At 35.3% G+C, this 16,113-nt stretch overlaps 1 protein-coding gene across 1 annotated transcript; it reads left to right on the forward strand.

The window, feature by feature from the left end:
* The first annotated feature begins 722 nt into the window (after positions 1 to 722).
* LOC110378329 (BAG family molecular chaperone regulator 2) lies at positions 723 to 15,996 on the forward strand. The gene is made up of 4 exons (XM_021337539.3): positions 723 to 1,003; positions 1,612 to 1,754; positions 1,939 to 2,051; positions 12,497 to 15,996. Exons 1-4 carry the CDS (start codon positions 900 to 902, stop codon positions 12,734 to 12,736), a joined length of 600 nt encoding a protein of 199 aa, XP_021193214.1. The 5' UTR covers positions 723 to 899; the 3' UTR covers positions 12,737 to 15,996.
* The last annotated feature ends 117 nt before the right edge of the window (positions 15,997 to 16,113 follow it).

Here is a 16,113-nt window from a genome sequence, read left to right on the forward strand (position 1 = left end):
TGTTTCAAATCGATTCAGTAGTGTCGAAGCACTAGGGTACAAACTAACAAAGAAAATAATGTTTCAACGTAACGTGCCCGACGTAAGGCTGCCCACGTCTGATAAATCGGTGACCGGTTTTTTATAGGAGAAAAATAAAACACACTGATAGCAATAGTGCAACGCACAAGTACTATAAAAGGCGGGTTAGAAAATCTTAGTGAGCTAGTTCTACAAAAAATAGGTCAAAAAATTATCTGTCCTACAAAAAGTCTGACGTGAGCGGGCAGCTTCACATAGCTTGACCAATAGAACCCCACTTTTGCGAGTCAAAAATGGGTGCAACCTCGCAACAACACTCCCGAACTGAATTTTCACGACTTGAGTTACCAAGTTAGTATTTCGAACAAGCAGACTGTATTGAGAGACAAACATTCGATCTGAGAAGCTCCTCCTTTTTTTGGAAGTCGGTTAAAAATTACAACATTAGTATGAGAAGTTTCCTAAATTTTTAAGGAATCGGTTTGTATCTGTTAAAAGATGGTTAAAAGTTACGAATATTGTTTATGATTTCAAACTGGTTCTTCTTTGTTTATGGATTTTTCAATGGGTGGGGAACGAATATTCACTTCAATTTTAGCCCTTATTGCTTCGAAATTAGGATTCAAATCCAAATTGCGCTCTGACATTTCCATTTATTGTTCTACTGTCAGATTGTGACATGACAGTTGTTCTATTTTTCGGAAAGTTCAAGAGAATTTGAGAAACGTCACTCAATTTGTTTTGGTTAGTTTGATTTTGACGTCTCGTCGGGTGAAAATTGTCGCTGCTGTTTATTTAATAATTGCTTCTTTGTGGGATATTTCTGTGCTTTTATAATTGAAACACTGGCCGGCTTGAGAGGCAACGATTACGATAAAATGGAAGTGGATCAGTTTGCGGTGGACTTGTATACCGGTGAGGGCTCGCGGCTGCCTCTCATCGATGAATCGTCGGCTTTCGGAACACAAGCCCCGAAAGACAGGTAACCTTTCACCAAAAGTGCACATAACATAGTATTCCATATGCGAAAGTATGATGAGGCCTGCTGGGCAGCGGAGCGCGTGGTCTGTCTCCTAAAATGGTCAACGCCAATCGTTACGAGGTATAAAAAAATCTCTCGTGCCCTCACCCACGCAGCAGTTATGTTTCTATGGCTAGCAATTAATTATATTACGATGTTTTTCGACAGCGATAGAGCTAGTCGGCCTTTTTTGTAACCTTCTAAGTGTATCTTAAAAAGGAACTGATTATAATATTGTTTTACAGTACCTATATACATGCTCACATTTAGTTTGAGGATTCTTTGATAATACTAAGTATGACTTATCTTGAGTATGACCACACTGTTCTGATAAGAACCGCAATAATGTTGCTTTATACACACACCATTAATTTGTGAGCAGACATCTGTATTCACAGTTCAAGGGAATTAATTAATTTAATCAAGAAAAGGGACAGTGGACACTATTTTCCTAATTAACTTACCTAATACCCAATAGACTGCTAGAACTTATGAGTTTTCATGTTCAGTCATTAACTAAATATTTTGCTTTCAAACATGGAATTTACACTGAGGTATTATGCTGACAGGTTGATAGCCATTTTGGATCAAGTGGAGATGCGTGTGGAACGTCTCCGGCGTGACACTGTCCGCATTGAAGAGGAGCGGGACTCCTTGCTGTCCACACTAGATAGCATCAAACATTCTGAACTGCTTGGAGATGTCAGTGAATGTAAGTTGTCTTTATCTCTTAAATTTTTGTATATGGAATAATTTGTGTCAACAAAATTACTCAATCTGTTCCAAAATTTAATGTATTTTATTGAATGTTGTTATCTTATGATTCATAATATACTTCTAATACAAACATGTACAAATACTTTTTTGAAAATGTAATTTCAATATTGATTGTCTAGGTGACAGGGAAGATATAACCCGGTATGCTGAACGGATCCTAGCTCGTGCCATGACAGTGGAGGTAGCCGTGCGCACAGACAGAGACGCACAGCAGGAGGAGGCCTTGCACCAGGTAAATAATTTATAAAGAAACCTCTGATGTAAACTATAGAAATGTTTATCATAACAGTAGCTACTCAGCGGGAACAAAGAGATTGCAGCATTATGCCAAACTTATATTTAAATTACAGACACTAGACATCTATTTCTTTTCATGACAAATGTACTTAAAAATAAACTGCCACTAGGTGACTTTTTCACAAAGAAATTTCTCAGAACACAATGACATAGGCAGAGCGTTCACCTTCACCATAGAGTATCGTAGGTGACAATAAACTTTATTTGGGTAATTTGATAGTGACCATTTATAAAATGGCTGTCTTTATAACCAGCCGGCTATTATATTGCTAATGTTCTGCTTAATCGCCTTTCACGGTTCGTGAAGCCCACGCCGAGTAATACGATTATAGTTAGTGTAGGAATGTCATATTATATTGGCTATTGTGTCAATTGATATCCCCAAGAATCGTAGCGAGAGTCTTTTACCATTAAACGAAGATGGGCGTTACGACTTTTTGTTCTGTTTAGTATATGATACTGGCTGGACAGTCCTGCTTGTGACCAATCAATAGTCAGTTATTAAGTGTTCAGCATACAAACATGTAAGCGCGTTCCCGAAGGTTCAACATCAGTGTATTGATATCTGTTAAGTGCAGTCGTGTTCGTTTTAGTAATGATGTCATAATTATATGATTATCTAGAATAAAAACTGCGGTATACTGAGTAAACTCTGGGAATTTAGATAATCTGATGAAGTATATCAGTCTTGATCTGTTTTGTTACCTTGCTGCTACAAAGAGTTATATATTTTTATAGTGTGGTGATTCTTATAAAATTTTCTTACTTATCACAGTGTGAAAATAGGTAAAGAGATTTAATCTAAAAAGTGATATGTATCAGCTTATTCCGCATTTGTGTGAGCTATGATTATTATGAGTCATGCAATTTATATTGTTATTACTTTTATTAGCCGTATTTTAACAATAGAGCCATTAACTCGAGGAAATGCTAGGCGAAATCAATCAGGAAATAGTTATACTGATTGTTTTTATTCATTACTTTTTATGTTGCGGTTTTTTCTGTTGGTACATTTAGTATTTACGTTTAAAATCAATTCCACACATACTTAGCGCATATTTTTGCGGTTTCATGGGTTCTATGCTTATTTTCAAAAGTGTTACACAAATTCGTTAAATTAATTGGTTGCAGTTATTCGTGTGCGTAAAAACGAGTTGTATATTTTTAATTCGCACACACTTTCAACATAAAATTACGAGGCAAGCTGGAAATATGTATCTAGGGACAGTTATTTTGATGAAATTAATAACCTTAATACAGTAGTTGTAGTAAAATTACGTTAAGTGTATGTAACTGGCTCCGGCCCTGACTCACTGACCGGGTTTAAATGTCAATGCTGTTTACTAAATGCAATAAGAGCGAGTGGCTGTCTGCAAACCGTTCTTTGTTTGATTCATGCCATTTGTACTTAGGTAGGTACGCTAGGTTGCAAAAAAAACTGACTAGCGGACTGATGATTCCGTATTGGTAGTTAAATTGTTGAATTTTATCGTGATTGCGGTGTATATTACTATTATTATTCTTTATTGTACACAAACTTACCCACCCTTCACCACTTCCTATGTGTTTTTGCTGGGAAGAAGAAGTGACGCAACAAACTCCCCAGCAACACATGTCTGTCTGTAGGTTAGAAGAACCTTAAACATTGTTTGATATGTCCATTTGTAAAACCACAAAATGGACCAGTAGGTAATTAGATACCTAATACTGCCTAATAGATAAAATATTTATTTCGGACAAAAAAAGGCCAGACTGTGTAAACCATAATACAAATCTGCACCTTAAGGAATTCTAAAAAATGCCAGAAGCTTCTCATTACTATTAGTAGGTATGTATCTACTTATGAAGAATAGAAGCATTACATCGCAGCTGCAACATTAATTAATGAATCGTTTGCTTGTTTGCCTCATTCCATTGCAATCTTAATTGGCTAGCTAGAGAAACAAAGATGCCATCATACAAAGACATGGAATAATTTAAGTTACAAAAATTTAATAAGAAGAAAAAATTACCAAAATAACTGTAAATTATTTAATGTGAGTACCATAAATACTTAGTCGCCGTAGAAAAGCTAAATAAGAAAAATGTATACCTATATTTCTCGTCCATTCTGCGCCGACCCCAAATAAAATTGGGATAAGGGCAGGAAGATGATATATTTTTCGTCCAAAATAACTGTACATTTTAATGTGAGTACTATAATAGTTGACGTAGAATAGGCTTAATTTGGGGTCTCGGGTTTCACCAGTGTCCCGGAAAACTCGCGCGGCATGAACATATCGGTCACAGCAAGGCCATTCAGTGGTTATACAACGAGTTCCTCCTCCCATTTTTTGTTCTCTAGACACCAGTTTAAATTCAAGTTAATGTTTATGCGGAACTTTGGGTTTTGACAACGGTTATCTTGATAAGTATTTTCGTGTTATATTGTTGTAAAGTTGCTTCCCTTTAACAATCCCTTCGACATGCATGATATTCTTTAAGGACATCATCATCCTCCTGCCCTTATTCCAATTTTATTTGGGGTCAGCGCAGCATGTTTTTTCCCTCCATCTATCTGCCTCTATCTGCCGTCATCTCACTAGTAACATTCTTTCTTACCAAATCTACTTCTTTAGGGACTCTTATAATAAATTCTCTAAACCCTCATAAGACATTATGATCATCAGATCAGAGTCAAAGACAGTAAGAAAGACCAGAAAATGATAAACAAATATTTAGTGCACTAACGGTACCTACTCTTAAACTCTTTGTACAGAACACAAATAAATACAAGGTGTTGATTTGCATTTGTGCCATAGTTCAGGAGGAGGACATACAATACGTAAATAACACTAGTTTACAGTACATTTGTTGCCGGGATTTTTTAAGCTGTTGTTGACTACTCATATTTAACCATATTTAAAACTATTAGTAGTTTTTTTTTTATCAGCTCTAGTTTTTGAGATTCAGCTAAGTGCGGTTTAAAGAGAAAAAACGTGGATTTACCTTAAAGAATATTTGTTTAAAAATTGTATTAATTGTTAAGTTCCAAAAAACTTGGCTTTAAAGCTCTTCTCTTATGTGTAGACTTTGGGAAATGGCGTATCAGAGACCAGCAATAGTCAGACATCATATTTACATCCCAGAAACCCTGATAACGTTCTTCCATGACACGTTAATCTTGATGCATACGTTCTCCCTGCTCTTCGCTCATATCTTCTAAATTTTCTGGAAATCTGTCCAGATGACTGAAGAGGAAGTGAGTTTATGCTCAAATTGCATCCCATATCTCTTAATTGTAAAAGCAGGTCTTCGACAAGTTCAACATAATTTTCACTTATAATACCTCAAGGTTCCCTGCAAACAAATAAAGTCGTCAAGTTTTCCAGGAAAAATCTCGTGATTTTTTAACCTGAAAAACTTGACTCCTTCATTTGTTTGCAACGAACCTATCGGGAAATACCCGATAATTTTGAAGCTCGTGTGGTATTCGGGGGATTATTTTTCCGTCCCAAATGTCGGCCACAACCTGTCAGTTTGACGTAGCAACGACCAGAGAAAATATTCAAAAAAAATTATCAGTATAATACCATGTAGGTTGTACCACGTGACGTCGAATGGTGCAATTCTATTGGTCGATATTTGGGTCGGAAAAATAATCATTACAATTTTTCAAAATTCAATATAATTTTTATTCTCTGAAAGTTCAGGTGAATGCTGCACTGGTCGCTGAACACATGTTCTACTTCGGTTTTGCCATTTAGCTCGATTTTGGTGTTTAAGCCGTTTATGTTCACGCTACAAAAGTAAGAGTCGTCGAGATGATTTTTCGATTCTTTCCAAATAGTTGATGTTTTAAGTTTAAAAGTACTTCTTTTACCACTTTTCCATAATCTTAAGTAAACAACGCACGATTTACAAACACAAACAGGAGCCCAAGATATGTCATTTTTATCTAACAACAATGCAAAATTTAAAAAATAAGTATTTTTAAGCGTCTCTGATGACATTACTACTCTTCTCAAACACATATTCTCCACATAAGTAACAAACATGGTTTGGATTGTTCAAACAACGCCTCCTTGAACTACTCGTGTTGTAAAAACTTCACATATTTGTATAATTACAATAAAATACGTACTTCAGCGACTGAAAAAGGTTCAGAAAAGAAAAAGTCAATAACAAGTAAAGTCGAGCTACAAAAAATTTTTTGCGGGTGTAATTAATAAAAACTAAACATAAGTGAATGTTACCAGCCATTAAATCCACGGCAACAGGCAAAAAGTTTGATTTTGTAAACTAGTGTAATCGATTGGAATTACAGTAGATGGGAAATAACTAATATGCACTGCTTTTTTTGTCATTGTAATGTCGTGGTATTTCCGAAGTAATCCTCAAACTCAAACTCAAACTCAAACTCAAAATTTTTTATTTCAAATAGGCCTATGAAAGCTCTTTCGAAACGTCAAAGTTAGGTGCACGGTTCCAAAGAGTTGGTCTCATGGAGAAGAACCGGCAAGAAACTCCATGGACACTCTTTTTAAAAGAAAATAAAAATAATTACAAACATACAGTTTTCTATCTAGTCCTGAGAATGTTATACAATCCAAATTGAGCTAAACATGTAATAATAAATTATACAAAATAATTTAGTGCAATCGTTACTGGAAAAAATAATTTATACAATTCAAAGAAAAAATATATTGGATAACCAAGATATTAAATAATACAATTTGGGGTCTTGCTGGCTTGGGCTTGGCTGGTCTGGGCGGAGGCACTCCCGTGCCCGTGGTCGCCGGGGAAGCCACATGTGCAGGGAAAAAGAAAAAACAATATTAATTTAACGCCAGGCATCACTGTCATTAATGTAATCCTGAATTTTATAATACGCCTTTTTAATCAAAATGTTTTTAACTACATTCTTAAACTTTTTATCAGTGAGATCAAGGATACATTTAGGTAGCTTGTTATAAAAACGTACACAATTCCCTAAGAACGACTTATTTGTTTTTGTTAGCCTAAACTTGGGAACCACTAATTTATGTTTGTTACGTGTATTTATCTGGTGAATGTCACTTTTAACTGTGAATTTATGGATGTTTTTGCGAACAAACATAATATTTTCAAAAATATACAAGGAAGGTAATGTAAGTATATTTATTTCCTTAAAGAATTCTCTAAGAGATTCGCGAGAGCCCATGCCATAGATCGCTCGGATCGCCCTTTTTTGCAAAACAAAAATTGATTGGACATCAGCCGCTGCCCCCCATAGCAAAATGCCATATGACATCACGCAATGGAAATAGGCGAAGTATACAAGCCTGGCCGTAGCTACATCGGTCAGTTGTCTGATTTTTCTGACTGCAAAAGCAGCAGAACCAAGTCGCCCTGATAGGGAGGATATATGGGGACCCCATTGCAATTTACTGTCAATGGTAATGCCCAGAAATACTGTACTGTTAATTAACTCTAATTTGCTCTTATCGAGCATTATATTTGTTTCAACCGCAGTGACGTTAGGCAAACAGAACTTAAGACATTTAGTCTTGGAAGCGTTTAATAATAAATTGTTGGCTGCGAACCATTTGGAGAGAATTTCTAGGCTTTCATTAATGTGACTAACATTGGGGTTCTTACGCTTAACTTTAAGGACAAGGGAAGTGTCATCCGCAAACAAAATAACATCCGAAATATCAGACAACACAAATGGAAGGTCATTTATATAAGCTAGGAACAGAAATGGACCCAGTATAGAGCCTTGAGGCACGCCCATTTTTACAACTGTCCCCGAAGATGTTGAGCCGCAGACATCCACTTTTTGCTGTCTGTTGGATAAATAAGACCGGACAAGTTCAAGAGATTTCCCACGAATGCCGTAGTGTCTCAGCTTAGAAATGAGTGTATCGTGGTCCACACAATCAAACGCCTTGGAGAGATCACAGAATATACCGACGGCATCCTGCGAACTCTCCCAGGCTTCCAAAATCTGAGTGACTAACCGCGCACTTGCGTCCGTAGTGGACCTACCCTTTGTAAAGCCGAATTGACGGTCGTGCAGTATATCGTTTAAGTTGAAATGGTTTAACATTTGATCAAGCATGATCCTTTCGAATATTTTACTTAGAGCCGGGAGAATAGAAATGGGTCTGTAGTTTGACGGATTTTTCTTACAACCTGACTTAAATATTGGAATTACCTTACTGTGTTTCATCAAGTCAGGAAAGGTGCCTTCATCTATACATGAGTTAAAGATTTGACTGAGTATTGGTGCAATATTGTCAATCACGGAGCTCAGGGCTTTAACAGAGATGCCCCATAAGTCTTCCGTTTTTTTTAAATTAAGGTTTTTGAAAGCTTTTTTTACTGTATTAAAAGTTATGTAATGGAATCCGAAATCCGGTACTTCTTTAGTAAAATTTTGTTTTAGTAATGACTCTGCAAGTGTAGAGGACGAGTTAAGTGATTTAGTAACCTCTACTGGTACATTAGAGAAAAAATTATCAAACGCGTTAGCAACCTGCACATTATCCGACACAGTTGCATCATTAATCGTTAATGATAGTTCAGTATCCCGGACTTTAATTTGACCCGTTTCCGCATTTATTATTTTCCAAACGGTTTTTATTTTATTATCCGATTTAGTTATTCTGTCACTAATTGATTTAGACTTTGCAAGAATACATACACTTTTGAATACCTTAGAGTAGTTCCGTACATGATCATGAAAAGATTTATCAGATGTCATTGATTTTTCTCGATACAGGTTATACAATACATCTCTGCTTATCCTAATCCCTTTGTACACCATTCGTTGAATTTTAATTTATTGTCGATTTTAGTTTCTTAATAGGACATGATTTATTAAATTCTAGACAAAGTGTGTTAAATAACTTATTAAATTTAGTATTCGAGTCCTCTGATTTAAAACTACTGCATAATTTATTGACAACATTATTTTTAAAGGTTTCTAAGGTTCTGTCTGTTAATTGTCTGTATTTTATTACTATGTTTGACGGAGTGTTTTTATTAGCAGGAAAGCTAACAAGCTGCCCCAAGTGATCCGATCTCACACCAGCAATAATGGAAGAATGCTGAACCACACAATTTGTAAAAATATTGTCTAAACATGAACTTGAAGATGGTGTAATTCTAGTGGGTTCATTAAACAAATGTTTTAAATTAAAAGATTTAAATAGAGACAACAGTTGATATTTATCAGAAGATTCAGAAGATATATCTATGTTAAAGTCACCGCAAATGAAAACTAGTTTATTAGACTTAAAAATCTTCCTAAGTATTTCCTCCATATTTGTAAGAAATAATGAAAAGTTACTTGCTGGTGGTCTATATACACATAAGAATAAATGACTTCCTATTTCTGCACATGCTACCTCGCACAGGCGATCAACAGAGCTCGAAGTAATGTCGATTCTATCTTCTATCCTTAAATTTTACATTATTTTTACACAATATCAATGTACCACCACCCTCTGCAGTTACCCTATTAAATACACTAGCAACCTTGAAATTATTAATATTAAATAACATTTTCTCAGGCTTGAGCCATGTCTCACAAAGACAAAGTATATCTATAGAAAACTTATCAGTTAAAAGTTCAATGTCTAATATTTTGCCAGAAAAACGGTTTACATTCTGATGAAATAGGATGAGGTTGTCGCTACGCTGTTCTATTGTCTTAGAATCTAGTTTAAACAATCAATCACAGTATTGTTAGAATAACTAGTCAATACTGGCTCGTCGCTTATCCTACATTTTGTCATATTGTTGGCTATGACAATGTTAATATTATATGCTATCAATGTAGCTATATTATCTTTATATTTATTAGGGAAAAACATACTTTCCCTACTCAAATGAAATTCACTAACAAACTTGTTAGTGTCAAAGAATAATAGTTCCAATCCAATTTTATGAATGAAATTTATGATTGATCGTTGCGCATGCTTTGTGTTTGCGTTTGTGCGAGGGCGCAGCACGGTTTTCAGGCCAGTAACACACGCGCCAAGTTTAAATACGGCTAGATGACATTTACGGAATTTCGAAAAAAAAAATAAAGAAAAAAAATTACGTACCAATTTTTTTATTGATTCGGGTCGAGAATCATTAGCATAATTACCTCCTTGAATATGGCACGGATGCAAATCAACAGCTTGTATAAAATTAATAATCACTTTAAAATTGACCATTATGTTCGTTAAACTGTTGACGTGAGACTGAGGTCTATTTCCCACTGTCTGAAATGACCAAACAATGAACCTTCTGGCTTTCCTATCGGCTGAATCTTGACAGCAAAAAACAAGGATGACATAATACATTAGTATGAGTGCGATGTCCTCTCGCTATTGTTTACAACGGAACGCACTTAACGATTTGCAAGTTAGATGACCTTATTACGTTATTATAGTTATACGGTCGGTGTTAGTCTTAAGTTAGGCTTTCAGTGTTGATGTTTATGATATTGGAGGTTGAGCACCCATTTTTGGTGCTTTAATGCACTTTTTCTACTTATGTATTCCTATCTAAGTTTGGTGAAAGATGATACCGTAACAATAAATAAACATTGTTATCAATATTTGAGCAACCTTTCCACATCTATACTAATATTATAAAGCTGAAGAGTTTGTTTGTTTGAACGCGCTAATCTCAGGAACTACTGGTCCGATTTGAAAATTTCTTTCAGTGTTAGATAGCCCATTTATCGAGGAAGGCTATAGGCTTTTTATCCCGGTACGGGAAGTAGTTCCCACGGGATGCGGGTGAAACCGCTGTCAGAAGCTAGTAAAGTTATAAACATAGGCTGTTAATGTCTCCGGCATTCTATTCCATCTATATTACAGCGCGTCATATCAATTGGAATGTAGCTTACAAAGTCACTCGCAAATATGGACTGTCTAGTATAGTGTAAAAAATATATGATTTCATAATACATAATTACATATATAGTAAGTTCAACTCAGTTGTGCGCGCGGCCTTATGTGTGGGTAAACCTTGTACATATACAGTAACTTTGTGTGCGTGACAAGAGGTACAGTCGGGTACAATACAGTTATTTAGGGGTTGTATACGGGGGTTTAAAGAAAAACAGTTATTACGTAATTTAATGTTTATTTATTTATAATGATTATGAATCGCTATTTGAAAAATCAAATGATGAATTTTCGGATTCGCTACTCTCCAAGGAGAATTATAAATTCTGACTCCAAAGTCAAAATGTCTATAGCATTCTTCTTTTTTCTTTTCTACATGTCGACAAGTATTACGCCACATCCCTTCATCAATTTGACTTAAACGTTCATTTATGAGTTTCATTATTTTGTTATTTTGGTCGACATTATGCGAAGCAATATAACTTTTTAAAATTCCCCACACATTTTGTTTACATTATTATACTAGATTATACCTCTTTTTACATTCTTAGTCCACACTTTTATTTATTGTCCACGTACCCCGAGCTAGAAAATATGTACTTAAGGAGTATTCAATTCTTAGATACTGTCAATGTCAGTTTGAAAAGACGTATGAAAAAATAATGAAAAACTATATTTAATAATAAAAAGCTTTGAATGTCGTTTTATTTTTTGAAACGCTTTATCTGACTCCTTAATAATTTCTCCGCGAATAACTAGTATTTTCGTAAACGACTGTACCCATAAGAAAAAGTGATAAGAACACGTCATGCTCGGACGACGTCACTGTCACACGAATGAAAGTTGTATATTTACAAGCCGACGCACACATAGGGCCGCGCGCAAATCTGAGTTGAACTATCTATAATAATTTCGTATTTATCTATTAACTAAGCGAATAGCAAAAAGTGGCCAGTTTTTTCGTACTCGGGTTGTGTGACCCCTGAAAAACATCCGGTATTGTTATTAATATATTCCAATTTATGCTTATTATTCCTATTTTTGAGACACTTCGATGATACTGAGGACAATTTAAAGTCAATAAATATTGATGGTGACTGTTGAACTTACAGACAGAATATATCTCAGACAATGATTGGTTGGTTCGCTTGCAGCCCAAATGTCTCATTCTCGTCTGTAGATTTATAAGATGCAGACAATGAGTAACTTGAACAATTTACTGTTCTTTCATTGTAATATAAAAAATAGTTCCATTGTGTGACCCTGAAATAATTCTCCTTAATTGCTCGCAACACGTAATATCTGAATTCTTAGCATTTTGAACCGACTTCATTCTAAACAATGTGGTACGAATATGTGCATTGTATGTAATTGGCATTTTATTATATGCTCAGCAAATTCCTTTTAAGGACTCATGCCAACATTTTATCTTTGCGGTGTTTGATGACAGCCCTTCACTGTACTTTTTATAATTTAACCATATATTAAACCTCCAATCTCGTATTTCCAGGTGAACATGTACATAGACCAGCTAGTGATGACGGTGCACGACGACGCAGTAGTCGCCCACACCCGCTGCCAAACCTTCATGAACGCCTGCACCTCGCAGCCAGACCCCTCCAGCGGCACCGACAAGAACTTCGAGTCAGCCATCCTGGGCTGCACCCTCGACGACCAGAAACGCGTCAAGAAACGCCTTCAAGGCCTCCTAGACTACTTCGCCAAGTTGAACGTGACCACCTGCTCGTGAGTCGCAGCGATGCTTGACAGCAATCTCGTGATTCGCTGAGCTCTCGTCAGCTTCTTTATTTGGACTGTGCCTGAGGGGCGTGCCTATCGTGCATATGTTGTAACTGAAAGACTGTTTAATTGTATGTCTTGGTTTGTTTGTGGTTTTTGACGCCGGAATTTGTGATTAAGCACGCGAATTTAGCCTTTATTACATCTTGTACACTTCAAGCTTTGGCTGTTTCTGGCGTGCAAGGTACGTATGTTTTGTGTAAACTTTTGTGCTTCTCGTATCACAAGTTGTAACATCACAACTATATGGTAGTGTGATACTGAAATTGATGTCTGTAGTGAAGATACATAAACGCAGTAATTAATACTTATAGTACCTACTGTATCAATGTTACCTTTGATTGCAAGTTATTCGGTTGACTGAATGCTCGTCTGCTGTGACAATACTGGTTTGAAATCAGTTAAGAGCAATCAATATCATAAAAGTTCATACATTCATGAAGATATATATGAGATATGTTTTTTTTAATTTTCTTTCACTTGAATATCTGGAGAACCACTTTTTTGTTGCTGATTAATCAAATTAATTTGAATTGTTGTTTGACTTAAATCTGACAAATTGTCTATATCTATTACTATGGCTCATTTCATACTATGAGTATGAATGTGAAGCTTATAGAAATTTCAAATCTGTATTAAAAAGGTATCGCTGTCTCACTTGATTACAACATGTGTGACAAATACAGATAAACAAAGTATGTATGATTGTGATTATATAAATAGGCACCTTCTCATTTAGGCCTTGCAGTTATGAAAAGCTTTGATAAATGTGATAATCTATATGTAATGTGTATACTTAGTGAATTTTGTTTTTTTACTATGATTCCATCAATTTGGAATTTATTTCGTTTATCTATGGACCATTAGTATAGATTACTTAAAATCCATGTTCTTTGATATCTTACATTTTTATCCTGTACAGCTACCCTTAGGACGCAGGCGGTCCGGGACTACCGCGTGAACATTAGCTTAAGAGCGCTTTCACATTAGTAGATTTCGTTACTCGGTTCCGGGCGTCATTTTTTGAACCTACAATACAATTCGTTTCGAGCGACAGCTACCGTTTCGAGCGATGACGCCCGAACCTGCAGCTTGAACGAACCGACCGTATTTGCGACGGAACATCCGCTCGTGTAAAAGCGCTCTAAGATTATACAGTATGTACTTCTGAAATATTTCTCAATTTTTGTTTCCCGTAAGTCCTAAGGTTGTTTTCCGTGTGTAAACATTTTGCATTTGTTATCTTAGAGGCTCAATTCCTTTCCTAGAGAGAATGTTAGAGTTCACTGCCGATTCATTAAAATTGTTTTTGTATGCTTTCCGAAATGAATAAGTTTTTGTATAAATACTTTTTATACTGTGCAAATTGTGTCTGGTGATGTTTGTTTTTTATTTTCTTTTTGTTAAAATATAATTACCTCTATGCAAGTCAAACAGTTCTATTCATTCAATTTATAGTAGCTGACAGCTTTTCTTCTCCAAAAAGTGTATTTATGCCGTCAATTGAATTTTTAAATCCAAATATAGTGTACTTTTGGTTTGTTTTGATTATTAATACTAATATGACTTATCCACCTTTTATTAAAAAATAACATTGTATTACTTTAGTAATATTGAAATGTACTTATCCAAGAAAATCTATGCTCAATGATGTGTGTATCGACATATGTATTAGATTTTATATACCTAAATAATTATATACTACTTCTTAGGGCCGGCAAAATATGGTGGAGCGTATTGAAGAGTCTTATTACTGACAAGTCCAAAATTCATTAACGCAACATTTGCATGAAGATGCTCACGATGTCACACTTGTGTTAATATACTTTAGACTTTATTTCAAGCACGACAAGGTTGATAATACTTTGACAGTGATAAAGGCTCTACTCTACTCTTCACTATTATGTGGCTAGGCCGTTAATAAAATGTATGTGTCATTGCTGTCATTAGCTTATTGTTCTACGCAAAAGTGTTCTATGATTCGTTTTAAAGCTAAAGCTTCCTTTAACGGATTTATTATTACTTTATAGACTTTTAGAAAAAATATATCTAATCTAAATTATTTAATTATCTTTTTCTTCAATATTTATTTTCCTCTCTGCAATCCATTATTTTCATATCATATTGGCTTAACTTGGTAACTATGTGAGGATTTTTACACTACGCTTTGGCTAAGGCTAATTCATATGGATGATAATTAGTAATGGTTTATCTATCTAAAACTTCGTGTGTAAGTGAAAAAAACCTCGGCAGTGTAGTCATATGGACGGTATTAATCAGTGACCATAGAAAGCGAGCTTAGTCTTAACATACTCTTAAAAAGAAATAAATGGTCAATTATTTATTTACTACTCACTAAAAACATCCTAACCAACAAAGCCAATTAAAATTGTACTTTATTTCCTATACATTGGTTCCATTTTTGCGAATTATCAGTGTACATTAATAAATTACATGTGTATGAATGCAAGATTTTGTACTGTTATCCACTTTATTACCACTTGTAAGTACAATCCTTAGGCAAGTTGCACCATTTAACTATAACGATAACCGAACCATATTCAGCTGTCAAGTCGCCAGTTTGACCAACCGGTGGCAAGTATACGGCTGGTTATATAGTTTGGTTATCATTATAGTTAAATGGTGCTATTCACCCTTTGTGTCATTTAATTCGGACTAGCTTACGAAATACCTAAGGTGGATGTACACTACTAATGTAAACCTAGATATATTTAGAGGTTTTTTGGCATAAAATGTCATGGCAGAACTATTGGTAGATAGTGTTTTTAATCCTGTGGCTTGTCATACTGATAGATGTTTGTGATCGACCATTGCGGTAACAGTGTGAAATGGGCCGTATTCCTTATATACCATACTTTCATGGTGAACTTTTGTTTTGCAACACTTGATTAACCTTGTTGATGAGCAACAAAAATGTTGCTGGAAACATATACTTTCTTTTATTTTCAACTCTACAACCCGCAGTGTAGCCTGCAACTGACTAACGAGTTGGAACAACTTGGTTATGAACAAAAGTATACCATGAATACGAGTCCACCTTGTTTTCTGCAACATGGTCGTGAAAAGGTCTTTGTAGCCGCATCATGTGTTTTTCATTGCATTTTTTAGGATAGTAGATATTTCTTAAACCGTTAGGTCTTAATTTTATTGTTATATCGTCGTTTTAAATACATACCGTATTGTATAATATTTATGCGCTGTTTTATTTAACTTTGAACCTTAGGTCGTATTTGCGTAGGCCTGTATAGGTAAAATCCTGGCTTACCAAGTCGCTGCCCAAGCTATGTTTTAAAAAACAAAGTTAAG

Source organism: Helicoverpa armigera, chromosome 15 (assembly GCF_030705265.1).
Source record: "Helicoverpa armigera isolate CAAS_96S chromosome 15, ASM3070526v1, whole genome shotgun sequence".
Lineage (NCBI taxonomy): Eukaryota > Metazoa > Arthropoda > Insecta > Lepidoptera > Noctuidae > Helicoverpa > Helicoverpa armigera.

Coding starts and splice junctions, on each gene's coding strand:
- LOC110378329 (XM_021337539.3), top strand. CDS start 900: ATGGAAGTGGATCAGTTTGCGGTGGACTTGTATACCGGTGAGGGCTCG. Junction 1,004..1,611: donor ACACAAGCCCCGAAAGACAG/GTAACCTTTCAC, acceptor TTATGCTGACAG/GTTGATAGCCATTTTGGATC. Junction 2,052..12,496: donor AGGAGGAGGCCTTGCACCAG/GTAAATAATTTA, acceptor TCGTATTTCCAG/GTGAACATGTACATAGACCA.